At 39.5% G+C, this 22522-nt stretch overlaps 1 protein-coding gene across 3 annotated transcripts in view; it reads left to right on the forward strand.

The window, feature by feature from the left end:
* The window catches only part of LOC116056613 (GTPase IMAP family member 8-like), a 49774-nt gene continuing 27252 nt past the window's right edge, over positions 1-22522 (forward strand). Inside the window, exons 1-6 of one of the 3 annotated variants that reach the window (XM_035999044.1) lie at positions 1-119; positions 799-876; positions 16455-16508; positions 16654-17295; positions 17381-17440; positions 17746-18305. In XM_035999044.1, the coding sequence (XP_035854937.1) occupies positions 837-876; positions 16455-16508; positions 16654-17295; positions 17381-17440; positions 17746-18305 (1356 nt within the window). In that variant the 5' untranslated portion in view covers positions 1-119; positions 799-836. Of the gene's footprint in view, positions 120-798; positions 877-1894; positions 1949-2089; positions 2732-2816; positions 2877-3234; positions 5973-16454; positions 16509-16653; positions 17296-17380; positions 17441-17745; positions 21232-22522 lie in introns of those variants that run through there. The other 2 variants (XM_035999042.1, XM_035999043.1) reach the window with 2 other exon arrangements.

Raw genomic sequence — 22522 nt, forward strand, 5'->3', positions numbered from 1 at the left:
CTTTCTCCTGACCTTCTGTCTCCTCTTTACACTCAGCTCTCAGTGAGTCAGAGCTATCAGTCTGTACCAGGCCTGTACGTGTCTTTCTTGGAGGGAAAATGACAAAGTAACAATTTCTGGTGAGTAGATTCAAGATAAATGCCCCCCCAAAAAATGCACTAAGGTATGAGTTTAATGCAGACAGCTGAACAGTGTTATGTATACAGTAGCCTAAAGTCCTTAAAGTGCTCATATTATGCTCATTTTCAGGTTCATAATTGTATTTAGAGGTTATACCAGAATAGGATTATGTGGTTTCATTTTTAAAAAACACCATATTTTGTTGTAATGTAATGTAATGTATTTCACCCTGTGTGTTGAGCTCTCTGTTTTAGCTACAGAGTGAGGCATCACACTTCTGTTTCATCTTTGTTCGGAGTCAAGTTCAAGAGCCTCAAATGAGTTAAAGGTAATATCACGAGGTGAAATTGAAACTACACTTACAATACAGTAAGTAAGTTCTTTAGCAGCCCAGAGCAATATGGCCGTTGGTGTGGTCAGGTGATTAGAAAACATTTAGTTTCAGCCATGTTTCACATAAACCAGTCATATCAACACTATGCTCATCTAATCATTTATCAGTACGGCCCTGGTGTACAGTGATCTGATGTTTATAAAACCAAATTTAAGGGTCTTCTTGTGGCTGAGGTTTCTGTAAAAAAACAATCTAATAGAACTACAATCTACTAATATTTCCTCTGTAAAACATTTTGGTGTTAATAAGTGAGATAATTTAAATCTAAAATGTTCTTTCTTTAGGTTCTTAATGCAGCAGTTGGTCTTCAGTTGAATTAGTGATGTTTATAGCAGAGCACACTATGGCGACTGCAGCATCAGGTGAGTCCAGTCAGATTTTATAAATCTGGATAAACGTCTCTCTCTCCGTCTACAGATTATACAGATAACTAAAGAGCTGTGTCCTCAGACCTTAGATGAGATACAACCCACAGCTGGACCATAGTCACTTTTCAATCAACTTTACATCACATTTTATCACTGTTATTTTATTGTATCTCTGTCACATACAGAAAGAAAATCATGATTTGTTTGATTTTATAAAAATCCCTGCCTTTGAAGAAATACTGAGACTTGTCCTTCTTTCAATGCATTTCAAGCATTCTGCCAAGAGATTCCCACTAGGTGGAGACAAAACACAAGCTAGTGTGCTGTTTGAATTTGCTGCCATATCACTTTTTTAACAGTTTTGTTATAATCATCTGTATTGCATACAGTATTGCATACATGTGTGATTGTAAAATGATTTTAAAGCCTTGGGTCTGATGTGTAGCTGTGATAATAACCATAAAATAGATTACGATCAGCCATGACTACATGCCTGAAATTATAAAAAAGGGAGGGATACAATTTTATATTACCTGATTATTTGGTCTACTGATCAACTTGAGCTGGATCCCAATCATTATCAGTCTAATCAGGTAGGGTATTGTATTGCAGCAGGTTTCAGCCCTTTGTTGTCAATCTGTCAATGACCCGTCATCATCACCACGGGACACAAATGTGTTGTTTGAGGTAGATGAAGAATGTGAACTGTAGTGCAGGAAAAAATGTGTTGCTGCTCAAGTTGGTTGAATGTCGGCAACGTATCCCTTTAAGATGTTGTCCAAAGTTGTAGAAGACTGCGTGGGACATTTGAGTGATCAGAATCAGAATTAGTTTTATTGACTAAGTGGGCTTTTGCATAAAGGGAACTTGACTCCAGTTTTCAGCAGCTAATAGTACTTATATATCACTCAAAAACAGGAAAAGGGGGCAATTAAATAAAAATAAGAAACAGATGGTGACAGTGTCTGTGCCACATGTGATAAAGTAAACAGATGAATCCTTCCTATCACAGATAATCTGTATCCTCTGAAGCGCTCGAGTAGCTATGACTGGCTGCCACCTAGAAGTGAGTATCTGAGTTTACAATATTTCGTATGTAAAATCTGTAAGTAAGCAACTAAACCCCTAAAGATAAACAGCAATGAAACTATAAATGAATACATGCAAGTCTGCATTTAGTTGCCTTTTATAAATCTATGTGTTTCAGTGTCAGAGCTGAGGGTTGTTCTGCTGGGGAACAGCTGGTCTGAGAGGAGGAAAGTGGGGAACTTGATACTGGGAGAGACTGTGTTCAACACTGAGAAAGAACCAGACCGCTGTCTGAGAGTCAGAGGACAGTTGGAGGAGAAAAGAATAGTTCTGATCAACACTCCAGATCTGCTGCACCCCAACATCTCTGAAGATAACCTGACAGAACATGTAGAAAACTGTGTGAGACTCTCTGATCCTGGACCTCATGTGTTCCTGCTGGTTCTACAGTGTGAAGACTTCACTAAGAAACACAAACAGAGGCTACAATCAATCCTTGACAAGTTCAGTGATCAGTCATTTGATCATTCATTGGTTCTGATATCAACCCCCAGAGTGGAAAGATCAGGTTTAATGGAAACATACATATGCCCTCCATTAAAAGACATGATCAGAAAATGTAGATACAGATACTTAAAGCTGAAGGGCCTTGAACCTCCAGAGCTGTTAACACGCTTGGGTCAAACTGTAAAGGAGAACAATGGAGAGCATGTGAGCTGTGATGTATTTAAGGACACAACATCTACTTTACCAGGTGATCATCAAAGTCTCAAACAAAAGGAAAAAAAGACTTCTTTAACAGATGCTGTTAAAGCTGCTGGTAAGTGCAGAAACATTTCTGACAAGGTGATGAAACTGTAAATAAGAACATTAAGCTGAAAATTATTGATGCCATCTTTTCACAGGGTTGCATGTGGTTAACAAATCCCATGAACAATTCCCAGAGAAACCCCCTGTTACTCACAGTAAGTGAATTCATCACAACAATAATGTATTTGAATATGGATTTTTATAGACACGGGATGCAGGGCATATGTCCTCCCCAATATTTAGAACAGGTAGATTTGTCCAACTCAAAAAATAGGAAATGTTGAGATCTAAAAACGATCTGATGGAATCGTGTCTACTTGTGCTACCCAAATTGTTGCATAAAAATTCACCAGAATGCAGGAAATCAAGTGTCTGATAGCCACATTTGTTGTTTAAAATATATTTTTGGGAAAATGTTATTCTGCATTTTCTTAAAAATTTAACATTTGCTCTATGCAAATTATAAATGCCATTCATAGTGAGCTTTTTATCTTTGTCTCTGTCGTTTTACAGCATTGGCATTCAGGATTGTGCTTCTGGGAAAAAGTGAGGACAAACAGAAAAAGCTTTGTAACTTCATCTTTAGGGACAAAGGTCCTTACCAAAGAACTTCCCCACCCAGTAAATCTGTGGCCTCCTTTGGAGAGTGGAGAGGAAAACCATTAATAGTAGTAAAAACTCCAGATGTATTCGGTCTGTCTGTGGAGAATGTGAGAAGAGAACTAAAGAGCTGTGTGACTCTTTGTTCTCCTGGACCAAATGTCCTGCTGCTGTTAGTAAAGCTTTCTGAGTTCACTGAGGAGAACAGACAAACACTGAAGTTCATCCTAAGTTTGTTTGGTCAAGATGCCTTTAAGTACTCAATGGTCATCGTTACACATGAGGGGAATGAAATGAGTGTCTGTGTTAATGAACTCCTTAAAGACTGTGGAGGAAGACACTACAGCATGAAGTCTACACCACAGTCTGAAGTTGACCAAACATCATTAATGGAGAAGATTGAGAACATCGTGCATGAAAACAAAGGAACCTTTCTCACCTTCACTGAAGACACCATCAGACCAACATCTGGACACATCAGACCAGCTTTAAACCTGGTTCTGTGTGGGAGGAGAGGAGCAGGGAAGACTTCAGCAGCCAAGGCTATTTTAGGTCAGACAGAGCTTCATTCAGTCTCCAACTCATCAGAGTGTGTTAAACATCAGGGAGAGGTGAGGGGACGTTGGGTTTCCTTGGTGGAGCTGCCTGCCTTGTATGGAGAAGGTCAGGAGACAGTGATGGAGGAATCATTCAGGTGTATCTCCCTCTGTGATCCTGAGGGCGTCCATGCCTTCATCCTGGTTCTCCCTGTTGGTCCCCTCACTGATGAAGACAAGGGAGAGTTAGAGACCATCCAGAACACTTTCAGCTCTCGAGTCAATTACTTCACCATGATTCTGTTCACTGTGGAGTCAGATCCTACAGCTCCAGCTGTTGTTAATTTTCTTAAGGAAAACAAGGACATCCAGGAGCTCCGTCAGAGCTGTGGAGGAAGATATGTTGTTCTCAACATCAAGGACCAGCAGCAGATCCCAGAGCTGTTGGATGCCGTGGAAGAGACGAGAGTTGAAGGATCCAGATGTTTCACAATGAAGATGTTTACCAAGGCTCAGGTAGAGAAGTTTGAAGAGCAGGAGAACACTAATACAAGACTTAAAGCTGAACTAAGGGATTTAAAATATAAAAGTAATATGGGAACTGATGACACCATTCAGAGCAGAGAGTGTCTCAGAATAGTGCTGATTGGAAAAACTGGCAGTGGGAAGAGTGCAACTGGAAACACCATTCTGGGCGAAGAATATTTTACGTCTACTCCCAGCTCAAAGTCTGTGACCAAGTTTTGCAAGAAAGCAACAGGAGAGATTGATGGGCGATCTGTTGCTGTGGTCGACACCCCCGGCTTGTTCGACACAACGCTGTCCAATGATGACGTTCAACACGAAGTTGTGAAATGCATCAGCATGTTGTCTCCTGGACCTCATGTGTTCTTACTGGTGCTGCAGATCGGTCGCTTCACACAAGAGGAAAAAGACTCTGTGGAACTGATCAAGAAATATTTTGGCAAGAATTCAGGAGATTTCATCATCATTATATTCACCAGAGGAGATGATCTGAAAAACAAAACAATTGAGAGTTACATAGAAGACTGTGATGACTTTTTGAAAAAACTGATACATGACTGTGGAGGAAGATACCAGGTCTTCAATAACAACAATCAAACAGATCGGAATCAAGTCAGAGAGCTGCTGAAGAAGTCCAACAAAATGCTGAAGGAAAATGGCGGCAACTGCTACACCTCAGAAATGTTCCAAGAGGCCGAGGCAGCAATACAGAAGGAAGTGGACAGGATCCTGAAAGAGAAAGAAGAAGAAATGCAGAGAGAGAGGGTGGAGCTCCAGAGAAAACATGAGGAGGAAATGGAAGAAGTGAAGAGAAGGATGAAACAACAGAAAGCAGAAATTGAACAAGAGAGAGCCAAACAACTTAAAGAAATGGAGGAAAACATCCGCAAGGAGCGTGAGGGGAGAAAGAAAGAACAGGAAATGAGAGAAGAAGAGGACAGGAAGAGGAAAAAGCAGGAGCATATACAACGACAGGACTGGGAGCAAAAACTTGACAGAGAGTTGGAGCAGAGTAAAGAAGAGATGAGAAAGCAAAAAGAGGACTGGGAGAAGGAAAGAAAAGAATGGTGGGACAAACAGTATCGAGAAAATGAAAAGAGACGACATGAGGAGCAAACAAGACTTAAAAAGCTCCAAGAAGAATATGAACAGGAAAGAGAAAAACATGAAAAGAAAAGAAAAGAAGAAGATCGGAACAGAAGAGAACAGGAGGAGAAGGAGAGGAAAGAATTAGAGGAAAACTATGAGAAAAAACTGGAGGAAATGAAGAAGAAATACGAAGAGGAGGCCAGAAAACAAGCTGAAGAGTTCAATGAGTTCAGAAAGAAATACACCAAGGACTTTACAGCGTTGGTGGAGAAGCACATGGAGGAAGTACAGGAAATGAAGTTAAGGCATGTGAGACAGATGCAGGAGAAAGAAGAGAGCCATGGCAAAGAGTACGCTCTGTTAAAAAATCTCTCGAGTCACAAAGAAAAAGCACTGAAAGAAGAAACGGAGGACTTGAAGAAAAAGCATGAACAAGAAATAAACGAACTAAAACAGCAATACAAAGATAAATGTATCATCCTCTGACCTTTCCACTGACTTTTGGATTTGAGCATCAGTCAACATGCTCAACAGTGTCCAATTAGGCCACAAAGAACAAACAACACCAATTCTAATATTTGGACTTTTCTATATATTTTTATTAAAGCTAGAGTGTGGGACTTTTACAATAAAAAATGAACGTCTGTCACAGTCCAGCCCTTGCCAAAAAAGTTCAGACAATGGCCTCTCACCACCAGTGTAAGCTCTCTGTGTTTCTCAGTATACCAGAGTGGTGTCTGCGGTGACATGCCCACTCTGGTGCACCTAAAGGATGCATTTTACGTCAACCAGACAGAGCTAAAGGGGGCAGGAAGGGGAGATCTGAATGTACCAACAAAAAAGCTGTTAAAATATATTACCTGTGTAAGCTTAACAAGACATAACTTGACATTAACTAGACTTAAGTCTAGCATCCGACTTAAGTCGTAGGGTATTCTAAAATTGTCTCAAAGTTTGTAAAAAAAGAAGAAGGAAGAGGCAGGAGCCCAGCCGAGAAACCATAGGGTTGGAGCAGCAGCTAGAATGTCGTAGAAGTGTTTGTATAATTACTCTCACTGCCAGATGGGGGGGACAAGAGTTCTACTACAATCACATTGTTTTGTTCCCATACATTTCATGGTGTCCGGAAAGCCACAAACGTCTTGTTTGCGTCTCGTCCTGTTTACAAAGGTGTCTGACCAATACTGCGGCTAACTAACTTAAAGTCAAAGTAAAATAACCACATTAGTTTACAGATCAGTTCACAGGTGTAGGCACAGTATACCTTTAGTTTTACATGGCGCGTTTCCATTTAGTAAATAAATGTAGTAAGTCATTCCTGTTATTGTAAGTATGCTCATGTTTCCGACAAGTTCCTTCTGTTCTGTTAATTGATAATTACAAACTGTGTCAGGATGAATAACCAATTTATTCTTAAAATATCAGAAATCAGCCAGTAACTGATGCTAGTTGACAGTACCTAAATTGTATGTGTCATCCTTTGTGTGTTTTAATATAATATCTTAAAATATTTAGAGTGCTTGATGCAACAAGAGGGCTCCCTGTCTATATCCTCAGGCTTTTTCTTACAGTCTGTTTCCTGTTCAATGAGCTAAAGCCTGATTATTGTCACTGCAATTTAAATGCACATCATATATAACGACTATTCCTGTTATCATTTATATCATTCATTTCAGTATCATGAGCTGTTCTGTTGATCATTGGTTCAGTAATATTTTTTTGCATAGTATACATGTTATTACACTGCATAGTATATACTGTTTTGTGCAGTATTGTTCTGTAACTTCTACATCACCAAGGTCTATGTTGCTGTACTGGAGCTTTTTATCGAATGATCTTCCTCCTTATACTTATTTTTTATTTTAACATTTTTAATCCAATTTGAATGTATATTTTTATATTGTCTTGTGATCTTTTTGTAATGTAACACGTTGTTGTTGAAAGGTGTGAACGAATAAATGTAACTTGACATTTGACATTCATGACTTTGTATGAAATATCTCAACAACTATTGTTCCCCTCAGGATGAATTGTAATAACTTTTGTGATCCTCTGACTTTTCATCTATATTTTCACCTATTATTTTATTTAACGTGTCCAATACTTTGGTTTCTGACCAAATACCTGCAGAACATTCCCATCAGCCTCAGCTGAACTTGTGTTTTTTTTTTTTTTTTTTTGGTGGGGGCTTTTCCCTTTATTTGATAGTGACAGACAGGAAAGGTGGGAGAGAGCTAGAGGTCGCCCCAGCTGGACTTGTGTTTGTTAAGAATCGTTCAGTGGGTGTTAGCGGAGAAGCCGTCTCTTTTAACTCTATACTCACCCTTCTTGTCCGATGAGTCAATCATAACTTTCCCACTGTGGTGGACTCCATGATTTCAGTGAATACCCTGAGGTTTTGGGGAACTGGTTTGCATCCTGCGTGACAGATGCCTGCTCCAGCCAATCAGGACTCAAGGTGAGAGAACCTGAGGGATTCTGCTGACCTGGACCAATGAGAGCATCTGTTTTGGCAGATAACCACCTGCAAGACTTCACCGACAGACACACCTGAGACTCACCTGCACAGGTACGAACCAGCGCTGCTGCTTCTCTTTTAATTCATGCATAATTCATGACAACCGTAGTCAGGGTTTGTTACTTTTTTTATTTCCTCTTGAAACAATATTTACATTTTTTTCATACGTGCATTTGTCAAAGAGTTTTTAATTATTTCATATCCACTCCAGTGGCCGGCATGCGTTAGTTTTCAACAGAAGACATTTGTTGGCTATTTAACAAACATAAAATGATATATTTTGTGAAAAATGTAAACAATATTTGTAATCTTGTTAAAGTAATTAATATTAATATTCACATATTTTAACATATTCTAATGCATTAGCATCCCCAGCTCCCTCTGCATCCTCAGCTCCAGCTCCTACTACAGAGAAGCTATTCCATCTTAGTTTTTACAGCTGGCCACTGGGTGGCGGTGTTTAGCATGGCGCACTAGGGTCTACTGTTCTGGCATGAATATATAAGGAAACTGCTTTTGAATAGGTATGCACTGTTGTGACCACTATACATGAAAGAGTTATTAAGTTGTTTTCAGTGAAATATCTCAAAACTAAACTGCTACGGTTAAGTTTTATTAAAATACACAGATTTATTGATCAGACTCATCAACACTGAATCACTTCAGGTGTGTAACAGGCAGGTGATATTTATTGAAAACACTAAGAACAATGAGGATTTTTTTCCGTTTTAAAGGTGATAAATAGTTTACTGGCACCACAGAAACAAAGATAAAAAGCTATTGTTTTATTGGAGAAAAATAAGCAGCATGTTGCATTGATCTAAATGTTTCCTTTCAGGCATGGATGATGATGTCACTGCCCTCGTTGTTGAAAAATGGCTCTTATGATTTACTGATTACAATTTTATTTGGGATTAGAGACTAGATTGTAATATTACATGTTTATGAAAAATAGTTTCTCTGGTGGTATTGTGGATCATTGTTTTGGAATCAAGATTACTACAAAATATTTCTTTTCTGAGTATGGTGATGTCAGATAAATCCCTGAACTGCACATTCTGAGCTCTCTGGCAGAATACAGTTTCTCAATTGCTTAAACACATTTGCCCACTCTGACATCACATTTTTATAACAGTTAACACACAGGATAAAACTGAAGCTCAATGGCCAAAATGACTCATTTTGTTAGCAAAATGCTCTAACACTCACAAAACATTAAAAGCATGCAACATAAGCAAATATTTCCATCACACACCACAACTTGTGGTCAAATTAATTTATTCTTTCAATCAATCATTACACAATGGACAACAAAATACAAAATACAGCCATCAATATGAAATATGACACTTTACAAACTCAAATGGATACTGAAAAAAAAAGGAAAAAGCTATCAAAGGAAACTTATGGGTGGTAATACCTTTAAAAAAAAAAAAAAAAAAAGATATATTTTATCTTTCACATTTAGTCCATTCGTTCTTGACGATTATGCCACAGGTTCTCATCAACATCGCATTGAATGTTTTCCCTTGCAATGCACCGAGGGAGATACCTCCTTGCATGGCGCATCCATCCCTGGCAGTCCTCTGCACCTATTGCCAGGCAACCAGCATTCATTGCCTCCAGGAGGGGCATCTGCTCATATGGCCGGTGATCATACACCTTCCACCTCCAAGCAGAGAAGAACTCCTCGATTGGGTTCAGAAAAGGGGAGTATGCAGGAAGGAAGTGCATCATAATACGAGGCTGTGCTGCAAACCATTCGTTCACAAGGCGAGAGTGATGGAAAGCCACATTGTCCCAAATTATGACATACAGAGTCATGCCAGGCCTCAACAGCCCTCTCTCTTCGGGTGGAATCAGTATTTCTTTCAATGAATCAAGAAATGTGATGAGGCGTTCTGTATTGTATGGGCCAATGGTTGCTATGTGGCAAACATCATCCCATCATTGGAGATGGCAGCACACATGGTGATATTGGCACCCCTCTGACCTGGCACTGTGACAGCGGCCCTCTGCCCAATGACGTTCCTCCAGCGTCTCCTCACTTTACAGAGGTTGAAGCCGGCTTCATCCACAAAAATGAATTTGTGATGTGCCCCCTCAGCTTCAAGCTCCATTATTCTCTAAGAAAAAGAACAAATTCATAAAGCAAATTACAGTATTCCAGTCGCATGTAACTATGGTAAACAAGGTATTACAATAACAAAATCTGTACCTGCACATACTGGAATCGTGCCTCCTTTACGATGTCAGAGTTTCTTTGAAATGGAACTCGGTACAGCTGCTTCATTCTGACATGGTGTCGTTTAAGGACTCGATCTATAGTTGCCAAACTCACTTTTTATATTTCTAAATGCTCCCTGATCTGCAATTACTGCTGCCTGGATTTCACGCAGTCTGATTGCATTTTTTTGCCATTACCATATCTACAATGGCAGACTCCTTTTCAATACTAAATATCTTTCCTCTGCCACCAGTGTGTGGTAATGTGTGGATCCTATAAAGTAAAAGCAAAAAGCATGTCAAAATTGACATTACTGTATGACAGTCACATAAAGGGGATTGATAAAACATCTGCATTACTGTAGACACAGTTTGATCTGCTAACAGGGCAATACAGTAAAGCTGAAATACACAGTGGTATACATTACAGTAACACTGTGAATTACCTGTTCTCATTCCGAAAAAGCCTGACAATAGATGCCACAGTGCTCCGAGTCAGAATGGGCTGGACCCTTTGTCCAGCCTCTCTAAAGGACAAGCCATGATTGGTGACATGGTCAATAATTGTTGCCCGAATTTCATTTGAAACTTGAGCTCGATTTTGTCCTCTTGCTGCTGCAGCTCCTCCACCACGCATACAGGCTCCTCTTCCTCTGGCCCCTCTGGCTCCTCTTCCTCTGGCCCCTCTGCCATGGCCTCTTACTCTATGGCCTCTTTGATCCATGCTTGCAAATAGCAACACAGAGGTGGCATCTTTTATAGATGGATGAGGACTGATTGCTGATTGAAGAGTTGTGCAAATGAGTTTCACACAGGTGCATAGAGTTTTCTAATTATGCAAGTACTTTCTATCAGCTGTGAATAGATGTTTTCCTTTTGTTCACCACAGTGAATCCAACAGAGTTCGGGGTCTTTCAATGAGATCTGTGGTAACTGTTTTGACAAAGGGTGTGAAAAATGTGTGAAACAAATGAAAAAGTGTTAAAACTTTTGCAAGAGAAGACTTCTGCTGTGCTAATAATGTGATGATGAAGATAAAGCGGATCCCAGTTTCATTTAGTGTGTCTTAGCAAATGAGAAAAACTGTAATGCTTAACTTAATGGAAAAGGTAGTCTAATTAACTAGTCCAACAGTCACAGGTGACAAAATCACAGATTTCTAAGATGTAGAAATGTAAATTGAAGCATTATTGACGTTACAGAGCTGCCTTGGTCGCTATCTGTTTTTCTGTTATGAATGTTGTTACTACTGCATTGCATTGTGGGATGCAGAGGCCACACACTCTATTTAATAGTCCATGCACATACTTTTTTAACCTACTAAATAGCATGTTGGAATTAGGGATTTGTGTTTGTGCCTTGCACTCAAGTATAGGCTGGCTTGTTTTGACCTGCCTGGCCAAGTAGCTGGTACAACCATAAGAGTTAGTGGTAGTTAATTCATTATTATTATTATTAATTATTATTATAATAATTAAATCTAATACACCTACCAACAAAACGTATTTAACAGTACTAACCTGTGCTGTGACAATACCAACTTAACCATACCCATGACAACAGAGCAAACTCCAACTGCTGATGAAGGTCATGAGATGTGTCTAAGAAGAAACCCAGTAAGGAGACCCTGAGTTGAGAAATTTTGTCAAACAAATTTATTTGTTTTATACAATATATATAATGCACATATATAATGCAAATATATAAAGTAGAAATGCGTTAAGTGCATGATTGCAAATTATTGTAATTGCTGTTAAAAAAAAAAGTTAAATTACAGATAATAAACCTTTGTCAAATGTTTCTGAAAATGCTTTTATCTGCAGGTACAAAGAAAACAACACAGAAACAGAACTGAACTCTACATTATCCCATACCTATATGCCTGTATGCACACAGTACATTTTAAATATACAACATAGAGCTTATTAATAGTAAATATCAGAAGGTCAAGTTTTAAAAAGTACAAAGCTCTTTGCAAATGAGACACTGACACTCAATCAAACCAATCTGTCCCACAAATACTCCTCCAGTAGCCTAGTTATAGCTTTAAAAACATGTCTGGCTCCTGGTAAACTTTTTCCCCTCCCCCTGACCGTTTCTTTTTACTTTCACTTTTACTCTTGTTTGTGTCGCAGCAAGAAATCCAGCAGGTAAGTAAACTCGACCAGAACTAGATAAACGAAAAAAGAAAAAAAAAGTAAAAATAAAAGTATCGGTATGGTTTATGAGTTAATAGAGTTAATAAAATAACAATAATAGATAACTGTATATGTGGAAGCAATGTAGGTGTACTGTATTAACATGTGATACGTGTCTGTCGGTTGTGAGTTGTGCCCAGCCAAGTTAACGGTCTTTATGTTTGAATCGGAAATAAACGACACCCAAAAACATGTTTTTTTTTATCCTCTAAAATCTCTCTGAAATGAGATTTACTGAACCGACTGTAAAAAATGGTTATGTTAACATTAGGCCGAAGTGAAGTGTTGAGACGCCATTTCAGATAAAACGAGGAAGTCAATCCTCTCTTGGTATCTGATCGCCCTTGGGTGCGGTGTGAATGTGCAGCAATATTAGGCTACATGTGAGAGACTGAGCGTGAACTATTAGACTATTCTTATTACTTTGAAAGTAGATGACTTATATCACAGATATAGCTACAGTACATGTTTTATACCCATCAAGATTATTATGTCCATTATTATTATTATTTAATAATATTATTATTATATATTAATATATATTATTATTAAGGAATTTAATCCAGTATTCTCTTTGTCTCTCATCTAATCTTTGGTTCTTTCTCCTGACCTTCTGTCTCCTCTTTACACTCAGCTCTCAGTGAGTCAGAGCTATCAGTCTGTACCAAGCCTGTACGTGTCTTTATTAGAGGGAAAATGACAAAGTAACAATTTCTGGTGAGTACATTCAAGATAAATGCCACAAAAAAAATAAGGTATGAGTTTAAGGCAGACAGCTGAACAGTGTTATGTATGTGGTAGCCTAAAGTCCTTAAAGTGCTCATATTATGCTCATAGTTGTATTTAGAGGTTGTACCAGAATGTGGTTTCATTTTCAAAAAACACCATATTTTGTTGTACTACTACACATTGCTGAAGCTCCTCTTTTCACCCCGTGTGTTGAGCTCTCTGTTAGGGGTGCATGATATATCGACTCAATATCGTTATCACAATATCACGTTGTGCAATATTATATCGAAAGGGGTTGCAACATTTGCAACATTTTGTTTATATTGTGGAGCGCTGCGTCCCGTCCATTGGCTGTGTGGCTTAGTTGTGTTTAATTTAGAGCCCGCTTGAAACGCTATAATGATCATGTTTCATTGGCCAGTTACCGTGCCACTTGCACGTTAGTACACGTCAGCACACGGGTCCACTACGTGACAAACCCTAGAGCGTACCACGTGTTTGCATATTTCGACAGAGTGACAGTGTAAGTGAAGAAATAGATAGAGACAACAAAACGGAACGAATCAGAAAAGCGAAAGAAAAGTTGTGACCTGTTCTCTATTTATATATTTTATACTGTCCAACCAGTAAAACATGTCCTGTTCTGTAGACATGGTCCTTATTTATTTATTCATGTTGTACCAGTCCAATATGACTGTCAGTTTAAATAAACCTTGTGTTCTAAGAAAATTGTTTTATTTGTTATGAATCTATTTTGATGCGTTTTCCCATAACTTTTGTAATTTTACATGTTTAAAAATGAATATATATATCGCAATATTCATAATCAATATCGCAATATCACATTTTGTTAATATCGTGCAATCCTACTCTCTGTTTTAGCTGCAGAGTGAGGCATCTCATCCATTCCATCTTTGTTGGGAGTCGCACATGTGCAGTAGCTAGGTAAGGACTACTAGCCAGTCAGTTGCAGAGTATGAGGGAGTGCCACGCTAGCAGCTAGGCGAGCATTATAACGTGTGTTACAAAGTGACGAGTGTTCGTCACAGAAGTAAAGCCTGGACTACAGTAGAACTGTTTGGAACAGTTTGTGAACAGTGTTTTCTGTTGGAGATAAGTTCCTTTGGGGTGGACTTTGGGCTTTTTCACTTTGTAAACCTATAATGTGCACAAAAAAGATATATAACACAATAAAGGAAAGGAGAAAAGCCAAAAAGCATAATATGAGCACTTTAATGTTCAGTTTTTGTTGTTTGTATGTTGACTTGATTCTATAACTGTACTTTGCGGTGCTGGTATGAAAGTATCAGAAACAGCTGATGTATAGAGCTGTACAACTTCAGAGTTGAATCAACACATTTCTTTTTAAAGATACGATTCTTACAGGACTAGTGTACAGAAGCTCTTTGCAGTGTCTACAATCTTCTTATCCTCCAATTTAGAAATCTTTTTAAAAATACTTGTCAGAGTGTTTTGAGCTATGGTTTGAGGCGGTCCCGTACAGGACACAGGAAACATCACCGACATATCGCAGCCACAAGAAAGTTTTAAAACACTATGAGGGTAAAAAACGAAACACAAGCACTGAACTGCCTGGGAGTTTGTGTAATAGCTGAATGTTTCCTGTGACAACAAAGCACTCACTATGTCTCGCTCGTCTCTTTTCTTTCTCTCTCTTCCCCTGTGAAATAAGCTGCCTTTAAAGTAACACTATGTAACGTTTAGCTGCAGCTGTAGTTCCAATGAGACAACCTGTAGGGTGACCGAAGCGGGAAAAGTTACATTTGCATAAAGTGCGGTCGGAAACATAAAATCTATAAACGATTTGACGAGGTCACCTTTCACAAGGTGAAGTCTGTTGCCCTGGACCAAACAATTCCTAGTTGATGGAGATGGTTTTAACACAAGAGCCTCAAATGAGTTAAAGGTAATATCACGAGGTGAAATTGAAACTACACTTACAATACAGTAAGTAAGTTCTTAGCAGCCCAGAGCAATATGGCCGTTGGTGTGGTCAGGTGATAAGAAAACATTTAGTTTCAGCCATGTTTCACATAAACCAGTCATATCAACACTATGCTCATCTAATCATTTATCAGTACGGCCCTGGTGTACAGTGATCTGATGTTTATAAAACCAAATTTAAGGGTCTTCTTGTGGCTGAGGTTTCTGTAAAAGGCCAATCTAATAGAACTACAATCTACTAATATTTCCTCTGTAAAACATTTTGGTGTTAATAAGTGAGATAATTTAAATCTAAAATGTTCTTTCTTTAGGTTCTTAATGCAGCAGTTGGTCTCCAGTTGAATTAGTGATGTTTGCAGAAGAGTACACTATGGCGACTGCAGCCTCAGGTGAGTCCAGTCAGATTTTATAAATCTGGATAAACGTCTCTCTCTCTGTCTACAGATTATGGGGTGGCAGTAGCTCAGTCCGTGGGGAGTTGGGTTGGGAACCGGAGGGTCGCCGGTGCAAGTCCCAGTAGGGACCAAAGTACAGAGTGTGGATTGGTAGCTGGAAAGATGCCAGTTCACCTTCTGGGCACTGCCAGGTGCTCTTGAGCAAGGCACCGTACCCCCCCAACCGCTCAGGGCGCTGGTCCAGCACTGGCAGCCCACTCACTCTGACATCTCTCCATTTGTGCGTGAATAGGTCCTGAGCATGTGTGTGTGTATTTCAGGCCTATGTGTAGTGATTTCAAAACAAAACAGTGTAAATTGTAATTTCTCCACTGGAGATCAATAAACAATATAAATAAATGTATAAAAAAATAACTAAAGAGCTGTGTCCTCAGACCTTAAATGAGATACAACCCACATCTGGACCATAGTCACTTTTCAATCAACTTTACATCACATTTTAATCACTGTTATTTTATCGTATCGTCACATACAGAAAGAAAATCATGATTTGTTTTATTTTTCAATTTATAAAAATCCCTGCCTTTGAAGAAATACTGAGACTTGTCTTTCTTTCAATGGCTGGCATTCTGCCAAGAGATTCCCACTAGGTGGAGACAAAACACAAGCTAGTGTGCTCTTTGAATTCGCTGCCATATTACTTTTTTAACAGTTTTGTCAGAATCAGCTGTATTGCATACAGTATTACTTAAATGTGTGATTCTAAAATGATTTTAAAGCCTTGGGTGTCTGATGTGTAGCTGTGATAATAACCATAAGAAAGATTACGATCAGCCATGACAGTTTTAGAAGACATTTGAGTGATCAGAATCAGAATTAGTTTTATTAACAGATGGTGACAGTGTCCGTGCCACATATGATAAAGTAAACAGATGAATCCTTCCTGTCACAGATGATCTGTATCCTCTGAAGCGCTCAAGTAGCTATGAGTGGCTGCCACCTAACAGTGAGTATCTGAGTTTACAATATTTCGTATGTAAAATCTGTAAGTAAGCAACTAAACCCCTAAAGATAAACAGCAATGAAACTATAAATGAATACATGCAAGTCTGCATTTAGTTGCCTCTGACACTGAAATCGTTGTGTTTCAGTGTCAGAGCTGAGGGTTGTTCTGCTGGGGAACAGCTGGTCTGAGAGGAGTTCAGTGGGGAACTTGATACTGGGAGAGACTGTGTTCAACACTGAGGAAGAACCAGACCGCTGTCTGAGAGTCAGAGGACAGTTGGAGGAGAAAAGAATAGTTCTGATCAACACTCCAGATCTGCTGCACCCCAACATCTCTGAAGATAACCTGACAGAACATGTAGAAAACTGTGTGAGACTCTCTGATCCTGGCCCTCATGTGTTCCTGCTGGTTCTACAGTGTGAAGACTTCACTAAGAAACACAAACAGAGGCTACAATCAATCCTTGACAAGTTCAGTGATCAGTCATTTGATCATTCATTGGTTCTGATATCAACCCCCAGAGTGGAAAGATCAGGTTTAATGGAAACATACATATGCCCTCCATTAAAAGACATGATCATCAAATGTAGATACAGATACTTGAAGCTGAAGGGCCTTGAACTTCCAGAGCTGTTAACACGCTTGGGTCAAACTGTAAAGGAGAACTATGGAGAGCATGTGAGCTGTGATGTATTTAAGGACACAGCATCTACTTTACCAGGTGATCATCAAAGTCTCAAACAAAAGGAAAAACAGACTTCTTTAACAGATGCTGTTAAAGCTGCTGGTAAGTGCAGAAACATTTCTGACAAGGTGATGAAACTGTAAAGAAGAACATTAAGCTGAAAATTATTGATGCCATCTTTTCACAGGGCTGCATGTGGTTAACAAAATCCATGAACAATTCTCAGAGAAACCCCCTGTGACTCACAGTAAGTAAATTCATCACAACGCTAATCATGTATTTGAATATGGATTTTTATAGACAGGGCATATGTCCTCCCCAATATTTAGAAGAGGTAGATTTGTCCCCCTCAAAACACAGGAAATGTCGAGATCTAAAAACAATCTGACAGAATTGTGTCTACTTGTGCTACCCAAATTGTTGCATAAAAATTCACCAGAATGCAGGAAATCGAGTGTTTGATGCCCACATTTTTTGTTTAATAATTTAACATTTGCTCTATGCAAATTATAAATGCCATTCATAGTGAGCTTTGTCTCTGTTGTTTTACAGCATTGGCATACAGGATTGTGCTTCTGGGAAAAAGTGAGGACAAACAGAAAAAGCTTTGTAACTTCATCTTTAGGGACAAAGGTCCTTACCAAAGAACTTCCCCACCCAGTAAATCTGTGGCCTCCTTTGGAGAGTGGAGAGGAAAACCATTAATAGTAGTAAAAACTCCAGATGTATTCAGTCTGTCTGTGGAGAATGTGAGAAGAGAACTAAAGAGCTGTGTGACTCTTTGTTCTCCTGGACCAAATGTCCTGCTGCTGTTAGTAAAGCTTTCTGAGTTCACTGAGGAGAACAGACAAACACTGAAGTTCATCCTAAGTTTGTTTGGTCAAGATGCCTTTAAGTACTCAATGGTCATCGTGACACATGAGGGGAATGAAATGAGTGTCTGTGTTAATGAACTCCTTAAAGACTGTGGAGGAAGACACTACAGCATGAAGTCTACACCACAGTCTGAAGTTGACCAAACATTAATGGAGAAGATTGAGAACATCGTGCATGAAAACAAAGGAACCTTCCTCACCTTCACTGAAGAGACCATCAGACCAACATCTGGACACATCAGACCAGCTTTAAACCTGGTTCTGTGTGGGAGGAGAGGAGCAGAGAAGACTTCAGCAGCCAAGGCTATTTTAGGTCAGACAGAGCTTCATTCAGTCTCCAACTCATCAGAGTGTGTTAAACATCAGGGAGAGGTGTGTGGACGTCGGGTTTCCCTGGTGGAGCTGCCTGCCTTGTATGGAGAAGGTCAGGAGGCAGTGATGGAGGAATCATTGAGGTGTATCTCCCTCTGTGATCCTGAGGGTGTCCATGCCTTCATCCTGGTCCTACCTGTGGGTCCCCTCACTGATGAAGACAAGGGAGAGTTACAGACCATCCACAACACTTTCAGCTCTCGAGTCAATTACTTCACTATGATTCTGTTCACTGTGGAGTCAGATCCTACAGCTCCAGCTGTTGTTAAGTTTCTTAAGGAAAACAAGGACATCCAGGAGCTCCGTCAGAGCTGTGGAGGAAGATATGTTGTTCTCAACATCAAGGACCAGCAGCAGATCCCAGAGCTGTTGGATGCCGTGGAAGAGACGAGAGTTGAAGGATCCAGATGTTTCACAATGAAGATGTTTACCAAGGCTCAGGTAGAGAAGTTTGAAGAGCAGGAGAACACTAATACAAGACTTAAAGCTGAACTAAGGGATTTAAAATATAAAAGTAATATGGGAACTGATGACACCATTCAGAGCAGAGAGTGTCTCAGAATAGTGCTGATTGGAAAAACTGGCAGTGGGAAGAGTGCAACAGGAAACACCATTCTGGGCGAAGAATATTTTACGTCTACTACCAGCTCAAAGTCTGTGACCAAGTTTTGCAAGAAAGCAACAGGAGAGATTGATGGGCGATCTGTTGCTGTGGTCGACACCCCCGGCTTGTTCGACACAACGCTGTCCAATGATGACGTTCAACACGAACTTGTGAAATGCATCAGCATGTTGTCTCCTGGACCTCATGTGTTCTTACTGGTGCTGCAGATCGGTCGCTTCACACAAGAGGAAAAAGACTCTGTGGAACTGATCAAGAAATATTTTGGCAAGAGTTCAGGAGATTTCATCATCATTATATTCACCAGAGGAGATGATCTGAAAAACAAAACAATTGAGAGTTACATAGAAGACTGTGATGACTTTTTGAAAAAACTGATACATGACTGTGGAGGAAGATACCAGGTCTTCAATAACAACAATCAAACAGATCGGAATCAAGTCAGAGAGCTGCTGAAGAAGTCCAACAAAATGCTGAAGGAAAATGGCGGCAACTGCTACACCTCAGAAATGTTCCAAGAGGCCGAGGCAGCAATACAGAAGGAAGTGGACAGGATCCTGAAAGAGAAAGAAGAAGAAATGCAGAGAGAGAGGGTGGAGCTCCAGAGAAAACATGAGGAGGAAATGGACGAAGTGAAGAGAAGGATGAAACAACAGAAAGCAGAAATTGAACGAGAGAGAGCCAAACAACTTAAAGAAATGGAGGAAAACATCCGCAAGGAGCGTGAGGGGAGAAAGAAAGAACAGGAAATGAGAGAAGAAGAGGACAGGAAGAGGAAAAAGCAGGAGCATATACAACGACAGGACTGGGAGCAAAAACTTGACAGAGAGTTGGAGCAGAGTAAAGAAGAGATGAGAAAGCAAAAAGAGGACTGGGAGAAGGAAAGAAAAGAATGGTGGGACAAACAGTATCGAGAAAATGAAAAGAGACGACATGAGGAGCAAACAAGACTTAAAAAGCTCCAAGAAGAATACGAACAGGAAAGAGAAAAACATGAAAAGAAAAGAAAAGAAGAAGATCGGAACAGAAGAGAACAGGAGGAGAAGGAGAGGAAAGAATTAGAGGAAAACTATGAGAAAAAACTGGAGGAAATGAAGAAGAAATACGAAGAGGAGGCCAGAAAACAAGCTGAAGAGTTCAATGAGTTCAGAAAGAAATACACCAAGGACTTTACAGCGTTGGTGGAGAAGCACATGGAGGAAGTACAGGAAATGAAGCTAAGGCATGTGAGACAGATGCAGGAGAAAGAAGAGAGCCATGGCAAAGAGTACGCTCTGTTACAAAACCTCTCGAGTCACAAAGAAAAAGCACTGAAAGAAGAAACGGAGGACTTGAAGAAAAAGCATGAACAACAAATAAATGAACTAGAACAGCAATACAAAGATAAATGTATCATCCTCTGAACTTTCCACTGACTTTTGGATTTGAGCATCACTGGGCTGTATAATGCTCAACAGTGTCCAATTAGGCCACAAAGAACAAACAACACCAATTCTAATATTTGGACTTTTCTATATATTTTTATTAGAGCTAGAGTGTGGGACTTTTACAATAAAAAATGAACGTCTGTCACATTCCAGCCCTTGCCAAAAAAGTTCAGACAATGGCCTCTCACCACCAGTGTAAGCTCTCTGTATTTCTCAGTATACCAGAGTGGTGTCTGCGGTGACATGCCCACTCTGGTGCACCTAAAGGATGCATTTTACGTCAGCCAGACAGAGCTAAAGGGGGCAGGAAGGGGGGGAGAGATATCTGAATGTACCAACAAAAAAGCTGTTAAAATATATTACCTGTGTAAGCTTAACAAGACATAACTTGACATTAACTAGACTTAAGTCTAGCATCCGACTTAAGTCGTAGGGTGTTCTAAAATTGTCTCAAAGTTTGTAAAAAAAGAAGAAGGAAGAGGCAGGAGCCCAGCCGAGAAACCATAGGGTTGGAGCAGCAGCTAGAATGTCGTAGTTTTTGTGTGTTTGTATAATTACTCTCACTGCCAGATGGGGGAGACAAGAGTTCTACTACAATCACATTGTTTTGTTCCCATACATTTCATGGTGTCCGGAAAGCCACAAACGTCTTGTTTGCGTCTCGTCCTGTTTACAAAGGTGTCTGACCAATACTGCGGCTAACTAACTTAAAGTCAAAGTAAAATAACCACATTAGTTTACAGATCAGTTCACAGGTGTAGGCACAGTATACCTTTAGTTTTACATGACGCGTTTCCATTTAGTAAATAAATGTAGTAAGTCATTCCTGTTATTGTAAGTATGCTCATGTTTCCGACAAGTTCCTTCTGTTCTGTTAATTGATAATTACAAACTGTGTCAGGATGAATAACCAATGTATTCTTAAAATATCAGAAATCAGCCAGTAACTGACGCTAGTTGACAGTACCTAAATTGTATGTGTCATCCTTTGTGTGTTTTAATATAATATCTTAAAATATTTAGAGTGCTTGATGCAACAAGAGGGCTCCCTGTCTATATCCTCAGGCTTTTTCTTACAGTCTGTTTCCTGTTCAATGAGCTAAAGCCTGATTATTGTCACTGCAGTTTAAATGCACATCATATATAACGACTATTCCTGTTATCATTTATATCATTCATTTCAGTATCATGAGCTGTTCTGTTGATCATTGGTTCAGTAATATTTTTTTGCATAGTATACATGTTATTACACTGCATAGTATATACTGTTTTGTGCAGTATTGTTCTGTAACCTCTACACCACCAAGGTCTATGTTGCTGTACTGGAGCTTTTGATCGAATGATCTTCCTCCTTATACTTATTTTTTATTTTAACATTTTTAATCCAATTTGAATGTATATTTTTATATTGTCTTGTGATCTTTTTGTAATGTAACACGTTGTTGTTGAAAGGTGTGAACTAATAAATGTAACTTGACATTTGACATTCATAACTTTGTATGAAATATCTCAACAACTATTGTTCCCCTCAGGATGAATTGTAATAACTTTTGTGATCCTCTGACTTTTCATCTATTATTTTATTTAACGTGTCCAATACTTTGGTTTCTGACCAAATACCTGCAGAACATTCCCATCAGCCTCAGCTGAACTTGTGTTTTTTTTTTTTTTTTTGGTGGGGGCTTTTCCCTTTATTTGATAGTGACAGACAGGAAAGGTGGGAGAGAGATGGGGGATGAGACGCAGCAAAGGGCCGCAGGTCGGAATCGAACCTGGGCCTCTGGAGCTAGAGGTCGCTCCAGCTGGACTTGTGTTTGTTAAGAATCGTTCAGTGGGTGTTGGCGGAGAAGCCGTCTCTTTTAACTCTATACTCACCCTTCCTGTCCGATGAGTCAATCATAACTTCCCTGCTGCGGTAGAATCCATGATTTCAGTGAATACCCTGAGGTTTTGGGGAACTGGTTTGCATCCTGCGTGACAGATGCCTGCTCCAGCCAATCAGGACTCAAGGTGAGAGAACCTGAGGGAGTCTG

The sequence above is a fragment of the Sander lucioperca genome, chromosome 2 (genome assembly GCF_008315115.2).
Source record: "Sander lucioperca isolate FBNREF2018 chromosome 2, SLUC_FBN_1.2, whole genome shotgun sequence".
NCBI lineage: Eukaryota > Metazoa > Chordata > Actinopteri > Perciformes > Percidae > Sander > Sander lucioperca.